This window comes from Xiphophorus hellerii, chromosome 22 (assembly GCF_003331165.1).
Source record: "Xiphophorus hellerii strain 12219 chromosome 22, Xiphophorus_hellerii-4.1, whole genome shotgun sequence".
In the NCBI taxonomy this organism is placed as follows: domain Eukaryota; kingdom Metazoa; phylum Chordata; class Actinopteri; order Cyprinodontiformes; family Poeciliidae; genus Xiphophorus; species Xiphophorus hellerii.
The window spans coordinates 15,613,254-15,629,586 of record NC_045693.1 but is presented as its reverse complement, the minus strand read 5'-3'; the positions used below and the strand labels follow the sequence as shown (position 1 = coordinate 15,629,586).

The 16,333-nt window shown below is 39.1% G+C and overlaps 1 protein-coding gene across 7 annotated transcripts in view; it reads right to left on the bottom strand.

Moving 5' to 3' along the window:
* marchf8 (membrane-associated ring finger (C3HC4) 8) overlaps positions 1-16,333 on the bottom strand; it is an 86,252-nt gene that overhangs the window by 21,118 nt on the left and 48,801 nt on the right. For 5 of the 7 annotated variants that reach the window (XM_032552899.1, XM_032552901.1, XM_032552902.1 and 2 more), the window contains one exon: positions 5,024-5,074. In XM_032552899.1, the coding sequence (XP_032408790.1) occupies positions 5,024-5,074 (51 nt within the window). Of the gene's footprint in view, positions 1-5,023; positions 5,075-13,801; positions 14,222-16,333 lie in introns of those variants that run through there. The other 2 variants (XM_032552904.1, XM_032552905.1) reach the window with 2 other exon arrangements.

Sequence of the window (16,333 nt, the reverse complement as noted above, 5' to 3'; positions counted from 1 at the left end):
TGTTTATCTACACTCAAGGTCCCCACAGCAGCCACTGATAAAAGCTGACAACATTTCTTCCCCGGGGGTTAAAATAACCAAACAAATATCATCTGGCCACGAGCAGGACGTAGTGATGGAAGGTCTGTGTGGCCTGAAGCCACAGCCAGCAGCTGATTAGGCTGGATTAACATCCATCGCTGACCTTCATGCAGATTCATCATGAAACTAGTTTATTACGGCCCTGCTGAAACATTAAGCAAACCGGAGTAAACAGTTCATTTATTCCGTGTTTAAATCTTCATTTTCATCGTCTGTGGAGACCAGAACTGTATCTGGCAGCTCAAAATAGTTTAAGCGTCTTTATAGGTGCAGTACCACAGACTAAAAACACATTAATAAAACGTCACCGCAGTCCGAGTGATGAGCAATATATCTGGTGTATTGTGGGAAAGTCCTTCAGCTCATACCTGAGATGAAGCGAAGAGACGTTTAAATATTGAAGCCGCCTCTAGTGATTACACACCGGGCTGTGTAATCACTCAACCTGAGGTAGGTCTCTGTGAAACTCAATCACGGGACAGCTGTAACCTTTTCCATAGACGGCAGACAGGAGCCCAGGCTGGGGTATATTTTCTGGACCACTTCTTAAAATTGAAGTGATGTACTAACATTTTCCTTTCCCACTGAGACACTTGAAAAACATTTAGGCATATAATCTGGACAACTTAACAGCAGTAGTCGGTGTCGAAGGCTGATTTGTTTGATTGGCCAATTATTTCTTTGGCACTTAACACTGAATTATGTTTTTGTCTCCGCAAAGGCCCTGTGTGTGTGTGAGCTACAAAAACGGCTGTACATTTGGACAAGCCTTAATTGTGGCAGCTTGATCTCCATTAGAAGAGAGAATATTTTAGCTTCTTAAAAATTAATAAAATTGCCTCCATGTATTGATTTTCCACATAGCACTTTCCATCTGTGTATTATTTGCAATTATTTGAGACATTAGTCTGGTTTTCTTCCTACTTTTTTACTTTGATAGAAAGCACTCATTTGCCTGTGAGTGTGATCTGTGTTTTTCGGGCATTAACTTTGCATGCACTTAGTTGTCCTCTGCAGTAGAAAGTTCACCTGGTTCAGTGTTTCTGTGTTTAGCTGAGTCATTGAAGTCACCCTTACATCCAAGGTTCTGCTGGTGGTTTCTCCCTGTAATAAGCACCACAAAAATGACCAAATCCTTCTGGGTTTCCCCCACTCAGATCAAAGTTCTGATTTCCTAGTCGAACTGAATACAACATGAGAGCCAGCATCAAAAACATACCACAATTTGTCATTTTTTAAATTGGTGAAAACAGTTGTAAATACTAGTTTAATAGATGGAGACTCTTTTTCACCAAGGTTTGGTTCGTTTTCTTTGATAACCCTCCAAAAGTAATTTCGTAGCACAGCTGGCTTTTTCCGCTGAGGAACAAAAATTGCCTGATCAGAAAAGAAATCAAATAAGAGCCGAAAGTGCGGTGGAGAAAGTAAAACTGATTTGTGGAGGGCGGGGAACAATTTACTTTACATGGTGCCTGCTGTAAGAGCGCTATCCCAAACTGAAGAGAAAGAGCCTTGTGGAGATCTGGAAGACAACACTGTGCAGAACGCTAATGCAAACGAGCCTATTCTGTGAACAAACCTGCAGCTCTTCAATTTAAAGCTGCTCCAGATGCGTCACCGAGTGTCAGTGGCAGTCCAATGAATCCTGAGTGGCTGCTTTGTGGGCTTATGAGGACTGTTAATAGTTTAATTCGTTCCCAAAACCATGTGGGAGGCATTGCCAGTTTCCTGGCTCTGTGCTAAACAGAGAAAAGGTTCCAGCTAAGCCTTCTGACCTCGCCGGGTGGAAAATCAACTCATGCCAAATCGGTGGGCAATCTTCAGCCCACACCATGTGCTCAGATAATGCTCCAGAGGTGCTTCTAAACGTATAAGCGCACTCAAATCTGACCACTTTCACAATTTTCTGATCATTTTCTTTCCGGCGACCTTTATAAACACGAATTGAGCAAATAATGCAACAATAATTGGCTGTATGACAATCCATTTCCGTCCTATCTACAGCACCTTTATACCCCCACAGTGACAAGTCCATTGATGGAGGCAATATCACCCTTATGAAAGAATATACCTTCTGGCTAAAATGTTTTCCTATTTTCTGAGTCTCTTATGTTTCTCCTGACAGGTATTCCTCTGGTAGTTTTGCACATGCCTGCAAATCTGCAGGTTCAACGTATTACCACAGCAAACTTCGCAGAAAACGTCAAGCAGCCCCTGGTTGGAAGGATCACAAGCATCTTGTTAGGTCATCAACACAAAAATGGAGCAGGATGCGTCGACAGCATGAATAAATTCTTTGTGTGTGCTCTCAGATGCTCTAAAGTGGACCGTTGTGCCAAGCTGTTATGAAATACTCCTCCCAGGCTGAAGCTGTAGTTATTTATACAGAGACATATCAGTTAAGTAGGTCAACATTTAGATAAAAGAGCGTTCTTTTCTCTTTTTTTGCTGATCTGACACAATCTAATGTGATTTGGTTTGATTCTGAGCCATTTGAGGTAATTCAGCAACACTTAGCTGTCCTTATTTCCAGCTCATGAGTTAAAGAAGCTGAAATTCAGCAATGATTATTTATGAAAACTTGCATCTGTGGCACCTCAGAATAAGGCACATGTGTGATTTAACAGAACACATAATCAGTTCTGTATTTCACAGTGATTCAGTGTTGCAAGACAAATCAACTTGGCCTACATTTTGTGTTCTTGCTGCAAAGGGAAGATTTGAGTCGCTGCCAAAAATATGAAAATCCTTCATCTCATCCTGCCAATACAGCAGAGAGCGAGGAGATTTATAAATATAATGCATATATGAATAAAATCTCACTTCTCTACTCTTGCAGATCTCATTTGAAGCAGCTTGGAGGAGACATTGTTTTGAAAAGATAGTCCGCTGCAGAAAATGTATAATAATCCTGCAACGAGTTGGACCGTTGGCGTCATCTGCTGAAACTTTTATTGAGTTACTGCTATGTCTGGATTTCCAATTTAGTCCAACCTTTTCTCCATCGAGCAGACTCGCTCTTTTTTTCTTTTTTTTTTTAAACAGATGAGCACTCGCGTCCATCCAGAGAACAATTAATCCCGATTTAAAACCTGTCCGTCAGTCGCATTTCCCTGAAGGGGGGAGAAGGAAACACCATCTGGCAGCACAACTGCTGGATATTAATTAAAGCTGTCAAACTTAAGCGCATTCTTAATATTTCATGTCTATCACTTCATTTAACACACACATTTGTCAGAGGAATGGTGGTCTAGGTAGGGCATTCAATGACAATGTGTCTGCTTACGGACAGCCAAGGAAATTGCGGTCTGAATTAGTGAACAGGAGTCCTCAAAGTGAGGATATCATTAAATCGATTTATGGAAATAAGACTAGGGAAAAATTACAGAAACTCTTTCTTTTAAACAAAGGTGACAATTATTTATTGTGTATATTCATTATACAGAGGGTGATCTATTGGGGAATATATTTCAAGTGTTGATTACTATTAAAGTTGTGGAATATGGCTTACAGCAAATTAAGAACTTAAAGTGTGTTCGCATGAGTTTTTAACATTACCCATTAAAACTAATGGGTAATGTTAAAAATAATAAACACTTAATGCAGACATGTTGGCATGCTGAGAAGTTTGGCAATTTACTGCCAAGTATGTGCACTCAATCTTGAGTCAATTACATTTTTACACCATTTCCTTCCACTTAACTTTTAAGTGAATAATACTCTGGTACAACATTTCAGTTTAACAACAACCTTTTGTGGCTTACGCGCCTTGTTGTGGGTGTTAATGGCTGACAACTCAGCAGCTTTACACATCAGGGATTATGTCATAGCATATTTTAAACACATTTATGTCTTTAGAAATACTTTATATAGGCCAAACTTTTTTGGGTCATCAGTAACTGTAAACAACAATAATCTAAATTCACAGAAATAAACATGTGAAATATTTAATTCTGAGTGTAAGGAAGCCCCTGCTGATGACCGGTCTAAGGCGCCTCCTGTTAACTGACTGCTGGAGATAAACACCAGAATTAAACTATTAAACATATGAGTTACGCTTTTTGAGTGACAGAAGAAAATTTACTTCTCAATTATATTTAAATGCATTAGAATGCCAGCTGTAAGACACCACAATATTTGAGCTGTGGGCCTTTTCAAAATATTCTCAAGTTCTCTTTTTGTTAATTGGTGTTAACCTTGCAAATATTGGTAGCAAAATCTCCAAGTACAACAAAAGGAGTATGTGATATCACCAGTGATCTTTGATATTGACCACAAAAGTATTTTCCTTAAATAAAAAATAAACCAGGAAGAAACATTATTCTGTCATGAAATTTTATATTCAACTTTAATTCTAAATTGTGCTCAATCAAATAGGAAATGGCTACGTTTAATACAGTTCTGACACAGGTGATTAGTTTACCTTATTTATTTATTTAGTTTTTACAAGGAGCCCATCTTATTAATGAAGCTGAATGCTGTCCTATAAGACAGTATTTATGTCCAACCACAACCATTACCCTGAAAATGAGCAATAAATTTGCCACTTGGGTGCATTAAATGCCACCTTCCTCTTGTCTAAAGAGCGAGTGGCTGGTGAATCAAATAAAACCGCTGGGAGCTGTCCCCGGGTGACAAAATAACTCCCGACATCTATTAGTCCAACTAAAGCGTTTATACTCTTAAGAGGCTCAGGGACGAGTGGACTGACACGGTGGCACCTCACTCAATACAGGAGACCGGCTTTAGGTACAGTGGCATGAGAGGAAAGAAGAAGAAAAAAGGGATAAAGAAAAAGATTTACTGCTTAGAGAAGAGAACCTGACTAGGGCCATGTGATGTGAAATAAGGAATTTTATCAGCTGTTTTCACTCTGTTAGCTCCTTCCATCTGCCTTCATCTTTAATTTATAGATTCTTTCATTTGTATGGTTATCACTCACCTTTGATATATTGCTGGATCTGCTAGCTGAATGACCTAGAGGCTTTTCATTCTGTAAAAAAAAAAAAAGAAAAAAGAGGAGAGAAGCATTTTAGTGAACAAATAAAAGCACATTGAAAACAAAATGAAGAATAAATGCTGGTCGGTCAGAATGCACGTTTTTTTAAAACTAAGAACACGCATCACATTACCATATGAAGCACATTTTATTTCTAATGAAAAGTGCTGCTAAAGGAGCAGCCTTCATGCATCAGATGCAACACATTTTATAGAGTAAATAAAGGAGGACTGATTCAAGACGCATCAATCAAAGCTCAGAGTTCCAGTGAATCTCGGTTGCTTGGTCTCTTAAGTTCGTAAATCAATTTATTAAGCCACGAGACTAAAGGACAGCAATTGCATAACATATCGTCCAAACTCCAAATCAAATGGCGTCGTACTATTTGCATCATTAGCCAGGAAGCGGAACAAGCAAATTCTTCCAAAGCTGTCAAGATGCGTTACGAAGCTTTACTGATTCCCACTCTGTGTCCTCAGCTTGCATCAGAGGCTGGGATAAACAGCTGCTGGCATGTCCCGATTCATTCAGGATTGGCAGTGAAGGTGGGCATGATTTCTTAATCAGTAATCAATCATAGTTACGTGACGCGAAGCTCAGATGAAAATAGACTGGACACGTGAAAGAGCATGCAAGAGCTTGGCTGAGAGAAATTAGCACCGTAGGAGCATTTTCTCAACATTACCACGCTAGGAATAGGTTAATTAAAGTGTTAAAGGGGTAAAAATCTGCTCGTCTATGCTTTACCTTGAACTCCTCAATAACTCAATATTCCACACATTAGTAGCACAGAATGTGTGGAATAAGCAGTGATCAGTTACTAAAAACTGATCACTGCTCATTTTTTCTCTATAAAATTCCTTCAAGATTTGAACACCGCATTAATACTTAGCTTGGGATCAGTCTAGAACATTTCCTTGAATAATGCTGTACTTGCAGTAACAATAAAAGACCACCACCAATTAGATAAATTGCATGCAGCATTACAAATCATGTCTAAAACCCAACCTTGCTGTCTTACTTGCAGCAGGCATCCTTTATATTGGATAAAGCCGTCACTGATACATCCCAGCAAGTGCAGGTGGAAATCTGACCCATGGGCTAGGCTGCACTATTCCTGGCAGGGAGTGTAAAGTGTAAAATGAGCTTAGGCCCAACGCTAATGTTCAAATTTATTGCCAAATACACCTAATGATGGGGGTGACATTTGATTAAATGCTATAGCATTTAATCAGATATGTTTGTAAAATTTAGAGAAGTCAAGCAGATTACTAAAAAAGATGTTTACATATAATGAAATAGTTGACAAAATTACAGTTTTATATAGGGAAAACCAACATTTCTCTTAGGTAAACAATTAAATTCAATATTCTGCCATGATTTTTGAAGCAACAGGAGTGTGCGATGGTGCATTTCTCTTCACAACAACTCAGACTTGAATTTTTACATAAAACTGGAAACATAAGCATTGTTTGTAAAGTCTCTGGTGAAATCTCTTTCTCCATACTTTGTCTGAAAATGTTCCCATGTCCTAAAAAGGAATAAGAACAACTGCATGTTTATACTCTCTCCACAAAAGCTGGAGTTTCGCCCTGCTTGGTTCCTCTTTATGGCATTATTGGTAAATACATTGACCACACGTTTACGTGGAAATATTGTAAATAATTAAATACAAAACATGTCTTATGTTATGTGACAGCAGCAGATTTGCTTTATAAAGTAGTAAAAAGTCTTTGCTCAGATGTCAAGCTGATGTCTACATAGCTAAATAAAGAAAACTAATTAAATGAAGAATGCAAAGTGAAGACAGTGGTCTAAAGACTCACTTTAGTGTCAGTGGCATCCTTACCCAAAAATTTGAGAACCCATGTCTGAAGTTTCGAGCTTGAAGTGGTTGTTCATGTTGTTGTGGAAAATGGTCGAAAGAGTGTGAAAAATATGTTCTACATTTGTGTGGGTTAACTTCAAACATTAAATAAATGAGTTGTCTGGAAATTAACAACCCATTTCCTCTAAAATGACCAGAATTCTTCAAATAAAAACGAGGATCACTGCAAAACTTTCTTCTTTCCTGCTTGCTTATTTTTTATATTTAAAGGGTGCACAATAACCCATCGTCCTATGTTATTTTCAGAGGAAATTGGAAAGGTCTGACAACAAATTACAGGATTGTAAGTATTACTGTTAACTTTTATGGAAAAAAAAAAATCATTGTTTTTTGATGTGCCGTAGTCAGGAGGCAGACTGAGGACAGATGTTAGGTTAAACATTTTTTTTTGTTTTTAGCATTGTGAAAAATAGGATGTATTCTTCCTCATGTATTCTAATGCTGGTCCAATCTACCTCAAAGTCAACAAATTTGATTTGAATTAACCCATTTAAGACCAGTTATCTAAAACAATACCTGCTACAAGCACAACTTCTGGTTTGCTAATTTGCTCCGGAGAATAAATCTGCTCCAACATGTTTTTTGATGGTACTTGAGAATTATGCGACTCTACTCCATTTCATTGTCTTCACTTTGTCAATGTGGTCCATTTAATTTCCAGAAGACGGAAAGTGAGGCTTCTCCAAGGGTACAATTTGTTCAGAAAAATCAATAACTAACTTGACACAGAATTCAGTTTCCCAAAGTATGGCAATCAAACCTTGAAAAGCACAACAAAAATATACACAAAAGTAATGATACTTGACCTTAATCCTGTTTTCTCTGTCAAATGTAGAGCAGCAAGGGAATATGCTAAAGTAAATGTGAAATAACAAGGCCACAGGTGCAATGCTGTTGTAGACAGTAAATGATTACAGGAGATTTTGTTTACTTTATCATTGTACAATCTATAAGCAAGCAGCCATATTGGACATTGGAGACAAGGTTGGTGAGCGCTGATTTTCCCAGATAGACCCTCATACTGAGTCTGGCTCTGCTGGAAGTTTCCTCCTAATAAAAGTCTGTTTTTTTCTATCCACTGTCGATGCATGCTTGACCAGGATGTGAGATTGCTGCAAAGTCAATAACTTGATATAATTGGACCAACTGGCATTATACAGTAATTTGACTGTAAAGCACTTTAATTGTGATCCAATAGTGAAGTATTCAATTTGACGTGGAAGTTACCACATCATTAGAATGAACTGGATCGATTTGAACAATTTGGACGGGTTTAGATTTCATACAACTAGAAATGTGTGGGATCAGTTATCAGTGTTGATTTGACGTGTTGTAATTTGGTGCTTTGTAAATGAAATGAAACAGAATTAAAGTTTTAGTGTGAACATTACTTTACTGTCAGAAGTCTGAACATATTTGTGTGATATTAGGGCTATAAACATAAATGTCAGTTTTCATATGGCCGATTGTAAAAACTGACTAAAATATCAACAAAAATCAAAAAGATGTTAGAGTTTAAACAAAAGTAAATCATCTATTTTAATAAATGAATTTAGATCTACAGAAGTAAATCCTGCTACCGCTTACTGCTGATTTCCTGAGAATTACAGAAGGCTGTTAACAGTAGGGACAAACGTCTAAAACCAGATTTTATACCAGGAAATCAACTATATTCTAAAATAAATTTTATAAAGAAAATAAGAATTAATCAATCAAGTATATTTGTATAGAACATTTCAACAACAAGTCAGTTCAAAGTGCTTTACAACACAAAAATGAAAGAATTAGACAAAATAATCTAATAAAAATGAACAAACAGGAAGAACAACTCCTGAAACACCTAAGACCTGACTTTTTATTTATATAAAAACAGTGTTCTCACTCATGTCAACATTGCTGTTGTGTTTTCTGTTGATGTTTTCCTAGACTGACTTAATCTTTCCTGAGTGTCCCATCCCATACTGGGACGTGCCAAGACTTGTTGAATGTTGTTTCTATACCCGAGCAAGTGGTCTTGATGGGAAGAATCACAGAAATCATAATAATTTTTGCTATAAATAAGCAGATACTCCTCATTGGTAGCTGCAGTGCAATGGAAGCTTCCACCAGTGAACCACCTCCATCCTCCTCAGTCACATTGAAATTATGTGATGTGTAGTAAACAGAGTATTAATATTACAACAAGCTTCCAGCATGGAGGAAAAGCACCACAGAGACATAAGTCAGTGAGCTCTCGGTTTCTGCTGCATTAAAACAGCAGCAAAGGGTTAAAAGAGTGAGAAAGTAATTTTGTTAAAATTGCCTCCATCCCAATTGAAAACTACATTCAGCAGCGATGTCTACACGCTGCGTCTACTGAGTCCTAGCAGACATTATAACAATCGTCTTGTTTTCCAGGCGGAGAGATGTTCTGTGGTATTTTCTCTGAAAGCCTAATAAGACGAAGAGAGAGGGGAACAAATATACCACTGTATTTTGTCTGGAAAGACATTTTTCAGAGGCTTTTGCAAGATGTTTTACATTTATTCAGCAAGAAGCTTCATTAACTACAATTTCAACTTAGACAGCTGGAACAAGTAAGATGCCTATTAGCATGATGTCCTTATGCGAGCAGCTGTTTGCTAAACTGACAAACTGCAGACTGTAAACACGAGTGGGTACGAATAGAACATAAAGCCCAACAGCAAACAGTTCAGGTCAGATACTCTGCATTATACTAAAATTAAAATATTTATAGGACTTTGACTGGGCCATTTTCACTCGTAATAATGTTTATTCAACCATTGGACAGTAGCTGTCCAAAGGCAATAGTTTGCTCAACCTCCAGCCTCCATTACTCTGGAGGCTGGAGTCATTTATCACTTCTAGCAGTTTCTCTTCCCCACAGCATGCTGCTGCCACCACCATATTTCACAGGAGTTAGATTTTGGTTTCATCTAATGCTCGGTCCTTCTTTCACAAGTGCATGAAATGCTGCATGTGGAAAAGCGTCAAGTTTCAGATCCAGTCACAGATTTTTGGTCTAATGCAGGGCCAGACTTTGACTGTGCCACTAACGCATGCACAGACTTGGACATAAACCCTTCCTGGCTGTATTTCCAGCATCATCCAGCTGGAAGGTGAACCTCTGCCCATGACTTAAATCATTTGTTTGCATATTTAAATGAAAATGTTAAAAAAAAAATATCCTCCTCTTGGAGACATGAAAGCTAAAAGACTGAAAGTTTTGTTTTGTTATTACCTACAACAGTGTTTTCAAACTTAAGATGATAAGATAAGCCAAAATCAATACATGACAGCTGAATAGGAAGGAAAATATACCACAGTTTTTTGAAAGTTAGTCCCAAATGATTAATTACATAATGGGAATTTGCCTTCCTGAGGGTCTTAATGAAACCATTATGAAGGGTGTGAGCTGTGACTAAATATGCTGTCAACGTATTTCCTGCTGTGCTTGTTTTAGGTGACACCCAACCTCCATTACTTTCCCTCCAGGGAGTGAAACCAACATGTCTACTTTTCTTCCAATGAAATCAGCCGTTTGGTTTTGAAAACTGGCATTACTCTGATAGGGGAAACTGGGTAAAGCTTATGATTTGTACCAGACTGTACTTAGTGTCTGATCTTTCTGTCTAACACAAATCTAAAAATTAGGTCATCCCTTACCCTAACCCTCCACTTGCAAAGAAAATCTTCCCTAAATATGCAGCTTGCCAGAAAAATACAGCTGACATGGACCAACATGCAGAGGTACGAGATATTCCAGCAAACGCAGCAGTCATTGTTTCCTCCCTGAGCATGAGTGACACATTCCGGCAAGCCACAATAAAGAGCACCTACAGGAAGGGAAGTGGGCCCTTTCTGTGGCTTTCTGTTTGCGCCGTCGTCCAGCAGTCACTTCGGAGGAAAATGCAGACTAACTGTGAGTTTGCAGCTGAGCAGCAGAACAGAACCAGATGAGAAATCTCAACTATGCAGCGCTATGACGACCAGGGCTTGGCTGACCACAAACATCTAAAACAAAATAAAATTTAAAAACCATTGCTGTGTCAGAAGACAAAGGAAACGGACTTTATAAACTGCGAGTTCGTGATGTGGGGACAGAAGTGGAAATGAAACACATGCTCCAAAGTGCTGGCTTTCTACAGAGCAACTTGACTTTAGTTGAAAGAGCTTTTCTTCTCTGAAATGGCATTTTCCCTTAACAAATTCAATCTGTAACCCAAAAGGAGACATATAAAGTGGGTATCATAAAACCACACTATCCTTAGATAAAGACAGATGTGGGAAAAGATGTTTCTATACGAATAAGAAGGTCTATGTTATCCTCAACAGGATGTATCCTTGTGGTTTTCCCATTACCACCTTCTCCTCTTCCTCCTCTTCTCATTTTTCCCCTCCTCCACACATTATCCCCTTCATCTTAGGAATAATTACATCAGTATGTCCAAACAGGATGTGGAAAAGCAGAGACAGTGACCATCAGGTTGAGGTCAAAGCAGATATTTGTCAGAAAGGCTCTCATGGACGCATTACCAAAAATTACTTCAGCAACCAATAAGAGTCACAGTAACAGATCAGGAGTGAGTTTTCAGGGGGTTTACGGTACATAAAAGGAGAAGTGAGATACAAGAGAGACAGGGGAAGAGGGCAGATCTGCTCCCCCATAAAGGAATAAATATGCAGAGATCTGTGGAAAGAGTTTTCAAAATCTGCAGTAAAGTCGCATTTCCTCATTAGCACTGCAGTCAGTTTCACTCTCTCATGTTATTTATGACTTGTATGAGAAAGTCAGGCTACAGATAATTAGCCCAGCACAGTACCGAGTAATGGCTGCATCATTGTTATTAATGCTGTTCTACCCAGTGATCAAATTATTCCTTCAGAGGCTCAACAAAGCATAGACATAAAAATAGAAACCAGGAGGTCAAGTCAATAAGGACTCACTTCCAAGCAGGCAATTATTGCTTAATTTGGGCAAATCCAAAAGTCATCACAACTTTTGAACTGAATGCTTTGTCTTGGGTCAATTAAGTCCTGAAAACAAGTATGTATGTATGGTATAGGAAAATGACTATTAGGAAACATGCTGGCCTTTGAGGTTAGTTAGAAACAATCAGCTGAACAACAACCAAAACCAAAACTCAGTCAGTGTCTTGCAAAATAATTCATGCCTTGTGACATTTTTACATTTAGTTACGTTACGGCCTTAAACGTAACTAAATGTTACGTTTAGTTACGTCTTAAATTTAAGTTAAGCAACATAAAGACGATGTGGTTGTGCATCTAAACCTAGGGAATAGACAAGAAGATCACCATTTTTAAAAGCAAAAAAAACGAGGCCAATTGATTCTGGAGAAGCTGCTTACGTGGAAGAATCTCTGAACAAGAAATTATTCAGACACCCCACAAATCTGACCTTAATGAAATGCAATTCTGGAAGGAAGACCCATCTAGAGCTATGTAGGGGATACAGCAAACTGTTGTAGACAACAGACTGGTCAAATGTGAGCAAAATTAAACTTTCTGGCTAGCATGAAAGAGAATACTCAGACTGCACAGCAGCTTTAACAGCACTATTGTGAAACATAAGGGTGGGTGCAGGATGCTGTGGGAATGCTGTACAAACACGGAAACTGGTCAACACTGACAGGAAGATGGAGGAGGTAAACAAGACAATCCCTAAATACAACCGGTTTTATGCTGCAGAAGACTAGAAACTCAGACAAAGGTGGGGCCTTTGGAACACCTTTGTACGTTTAGTGTCTTCCAGCAGACATTAAACATTTATTATTAATAGATAATAATGTCCCAATCAGAGTTCACATCTAAATCTAACTAAAAATCTGTGGCAATGATTACCACACTTTTCTCTTGTCACCATGCACTACTTTGTCTGGGTTTTTAAAATACATTAACTTTTGTAGTTTCAGGACGACAAAATGGAAAAGTTGGAAGTCATCGAAACTCCATCGTGCCCTCCTGCCCGGTGTCATCTCCTCTTCCTCGGCTGCTTCTGTCCAACAGCTTTAATCTCTGCCCCTGACATGTGACTTCCCTAATCCCCCCTCCCTCCAAACAGCTGCAGATTTGACACAAAGCTCTGCGATTTGGTTCATCAGTAGATGATGCGACATGCTAAGCTGTGCAGTGAGAGCCGCACAGTATTTTTACACGTCTGGCTGCTCTGCCATAGAGGTCGCTGGTTTTGTCTGGAGCTTCTGTTTGCAGCTGGAGCTCCAGCTTCCCTGCACATTCTCAGGCGAGCACAGTTCAATGCCAGGGCGGATGAGGAAGGAACAGACCACTCTCCTACTGGGGGCAATTAGGTTTTTGTGGGTTTCTCATGTTTTATGCTTTACTTCGGGCAACAATCTGCAAACCCCCACTCATTTGGAACAAAGGGCAGCAGCAAAGCAGAAAGTGGGTCAACCTTTCACACTGAAAAGGTGGCAGATGCTTCTCTGGACTGTACAAAACAACATGCATTTAAAATGCACATGAAGAAGAAAGAAGAAGGCAAAAAGATGAGGGGGAAAAATGATGCACCTACACTGCCACAAAGGGACAGATGCACCATCTTTCCTCACCTTGCCTCTCTTAACTAGCTTCTTTCTGTCATAGACCGACATGGAGTAAGAATAATAATGCATCTCAGAAGCATTATATCCACAGAGACTGAAGGCCTCACCATAACAACCAGTTACAATAAGCCTTTGCCTCATTTCTACATCTCGTCTTTTAATACGAGAAGAGGTGAGGGGGACACAAACAACAGCAGGATCAGGATCACTGACACAGCAAAAGGAACTGCATTTTAAAAATATACATACCTGAATCTTCATTTTCCAACAGGAATTCATTGTTGGATCTTCTAGTAACCTCACCCTCTCTCTCACACACACACAGTCACACACACTCTCACACCGACGAATGCAGATCAGGGGGGTTTACATGACCCTTCAGTAAATCCTTGAGGTGAATCCAGATCGAAAAGGAATGAATTCCAGAGAGAGCCAAGCCTTTACAAATACGGAAGTAAAGCTGCGGCGTCAGTAGTCACTGAGCAGAAACAAAGGCGGAGGCAAAGATAGGAAGAGACGCAGCAGACGGACGCAGAACAAGCTGCTGCCCTACATTTTTTCTTTTCAAACACATAAATACTGATCTGCTGCTGCCTGTCCAGGCTTGTCCCCCCTTCAGCTGCAGAGAGACACACACACAAACACGCACGCACACCCCGTGTTGGTTTGCTACTGTAATCTCATTGGCCGAGCCTCCCCTTCCTCCAGCTGATCTTGATGGGAGTTGGGGGGAGGGGCATACTGCTGTTGAATCATTCAAGAGAGGGAGGAGATGGTTTTAAATAGACTGTCTACTGAGCACTGTGCTGGACCTTAAAGAGCCTCTTGATAACCCTGATTAAGCTCGTCGTGTACCACCACACATATTAACACAACCTGCCGCCCCATCAATCCCCGCTGATTTAAGACAAAAGAGTCAGCCACCTAAAGATGTGGAAAAACTGCCAAGGATCCCCACCAATCACAGATGCCGTTACTCCCACCCCCACCAATCTACAGCCTGCAAGGTGCAGCGGGGCTGACTGAGGTGGCAATTCATTACACACATCTTCCTCACAGCTGTGCCCAAGGACGTACTGTATCTAAGACAGTCTGATGCTGACACAGCAGGCCATTAAAGCCAAAGTCCACCAATAAACACACCAAGTCATCTTTTTTATATCGTCGTGAGTCACCAGATTGTTTCACAAGGTGAAGCCAATAAAGAACATGTCTACAGGAAAGAAACATTTTTCCGCTGAAGAAACAAACAAAAAACGGGTACATTTTAGGTGATTAAACAAAGAATAAACAAGCTGGACACATTAAATCACCTGATTATTTCCTGTTTGGGTTACATTCTGTACATACACATACATACACAAATGCCAGATTACCTTATGTGACCCCTGAAACTCAACTTTGAAAACCTGTGGCTTAAGATTTGTAGTTTAGTATGACATTTCTGAAACCAAGGACACATAAAAAACCTTTAACAGGTGTTGCACGTACATAACTGTGCCCTAGTTTGTATTCATACACTGCCGTTTTGTTATTTCCTACTCACCTTCTTGACCAAAATCAAATAATTTCTAATTGGTGATCTATATTAATAGATAGTACATCTGATAGAATATTAAATAATTTTGAACTCTGATCCAAAACCATGTAGGCAGATTTAACCTCTAAATTTTTCATGGCCAGCTAAGCTATTGTGGTGGCACCAACTAACTCCTTTACTCTTTGATTACCTAGCAACAACCTGTTGAGCTTGCTCAGTAGCAGTTTTAGTTTTACCACCATGCTGCTTAAAAATAAAATAAAAACTGTCGTGGCAGCACCACCTGTGTGGCAGCATTTCAGATATTTTAAACAACAAAAGAATAATTATTGATATTGACCGATATGATGATATAGCCAGTAACCTGAGCTGTAAATACTGAAATAAAATCAATATATTTTTATGGTGCGTTCACACCAAACGCGCTTGAAGCGTCAAACGATTCAAATTGCGCCACACTAGATGCTCCAAACGGCTACGGCTCTCAATGCGCCTCCACATAGACTTTGAATGTAAACCAGAGGCACCTGATGCATAATGTATAATTTTAAGTTAAAACTTTAACATTCAACATGTCTCTGAGGTTTAAAAGGTACAGCACTACCTGAACATTGCAGATTATGACCCTGATTTCACTAAAATAACTCGACATGACTTCCTTATGCTAGACATTCTTATTAGAGTCACATGACCTAATTTCTTCACAGTAGCCTTTTGGTATATTGTGAAAAATCACTTTAAATCATGAATTGTCAAAACAGATAAAGATAGTTCACTAGACAGGTATGAATTGAAGCGAGGTTGGTATGAAATGAGCTGGAAGAAAACTCATTTTCCCTATCTTAATGCCAAAGACATCTTGGATCCTTTTAATTGGATATTGAGATGAGCAACACGTTACTTTCATTGAGCTCTCTCAACAACTTTTGTCACCAAAAACACACTTCCAGCAAATATGCTGGTGTGACAGAACTTTTATGTTTTTGCGTGGATTCGGAGAACTATAAAGTGGGTGTGCGACAGTGGAAGTGATTTACAAAACTTACAGGAAGTTCTGCCCATTATTATGAAATGCCTTCACTAGAAGGAAGATTGAATCTCGAATCTTCAAATAAATATTAATTTCTCTGATGTTGTGGAGTCTGTCCAGGTCTTCATTTAAAGGGTGGCTATTATGTCAAATGTACTTTTTTGAGCCCTATATCATGTTACAATGTTATTACCTCATCAAAAACATACCT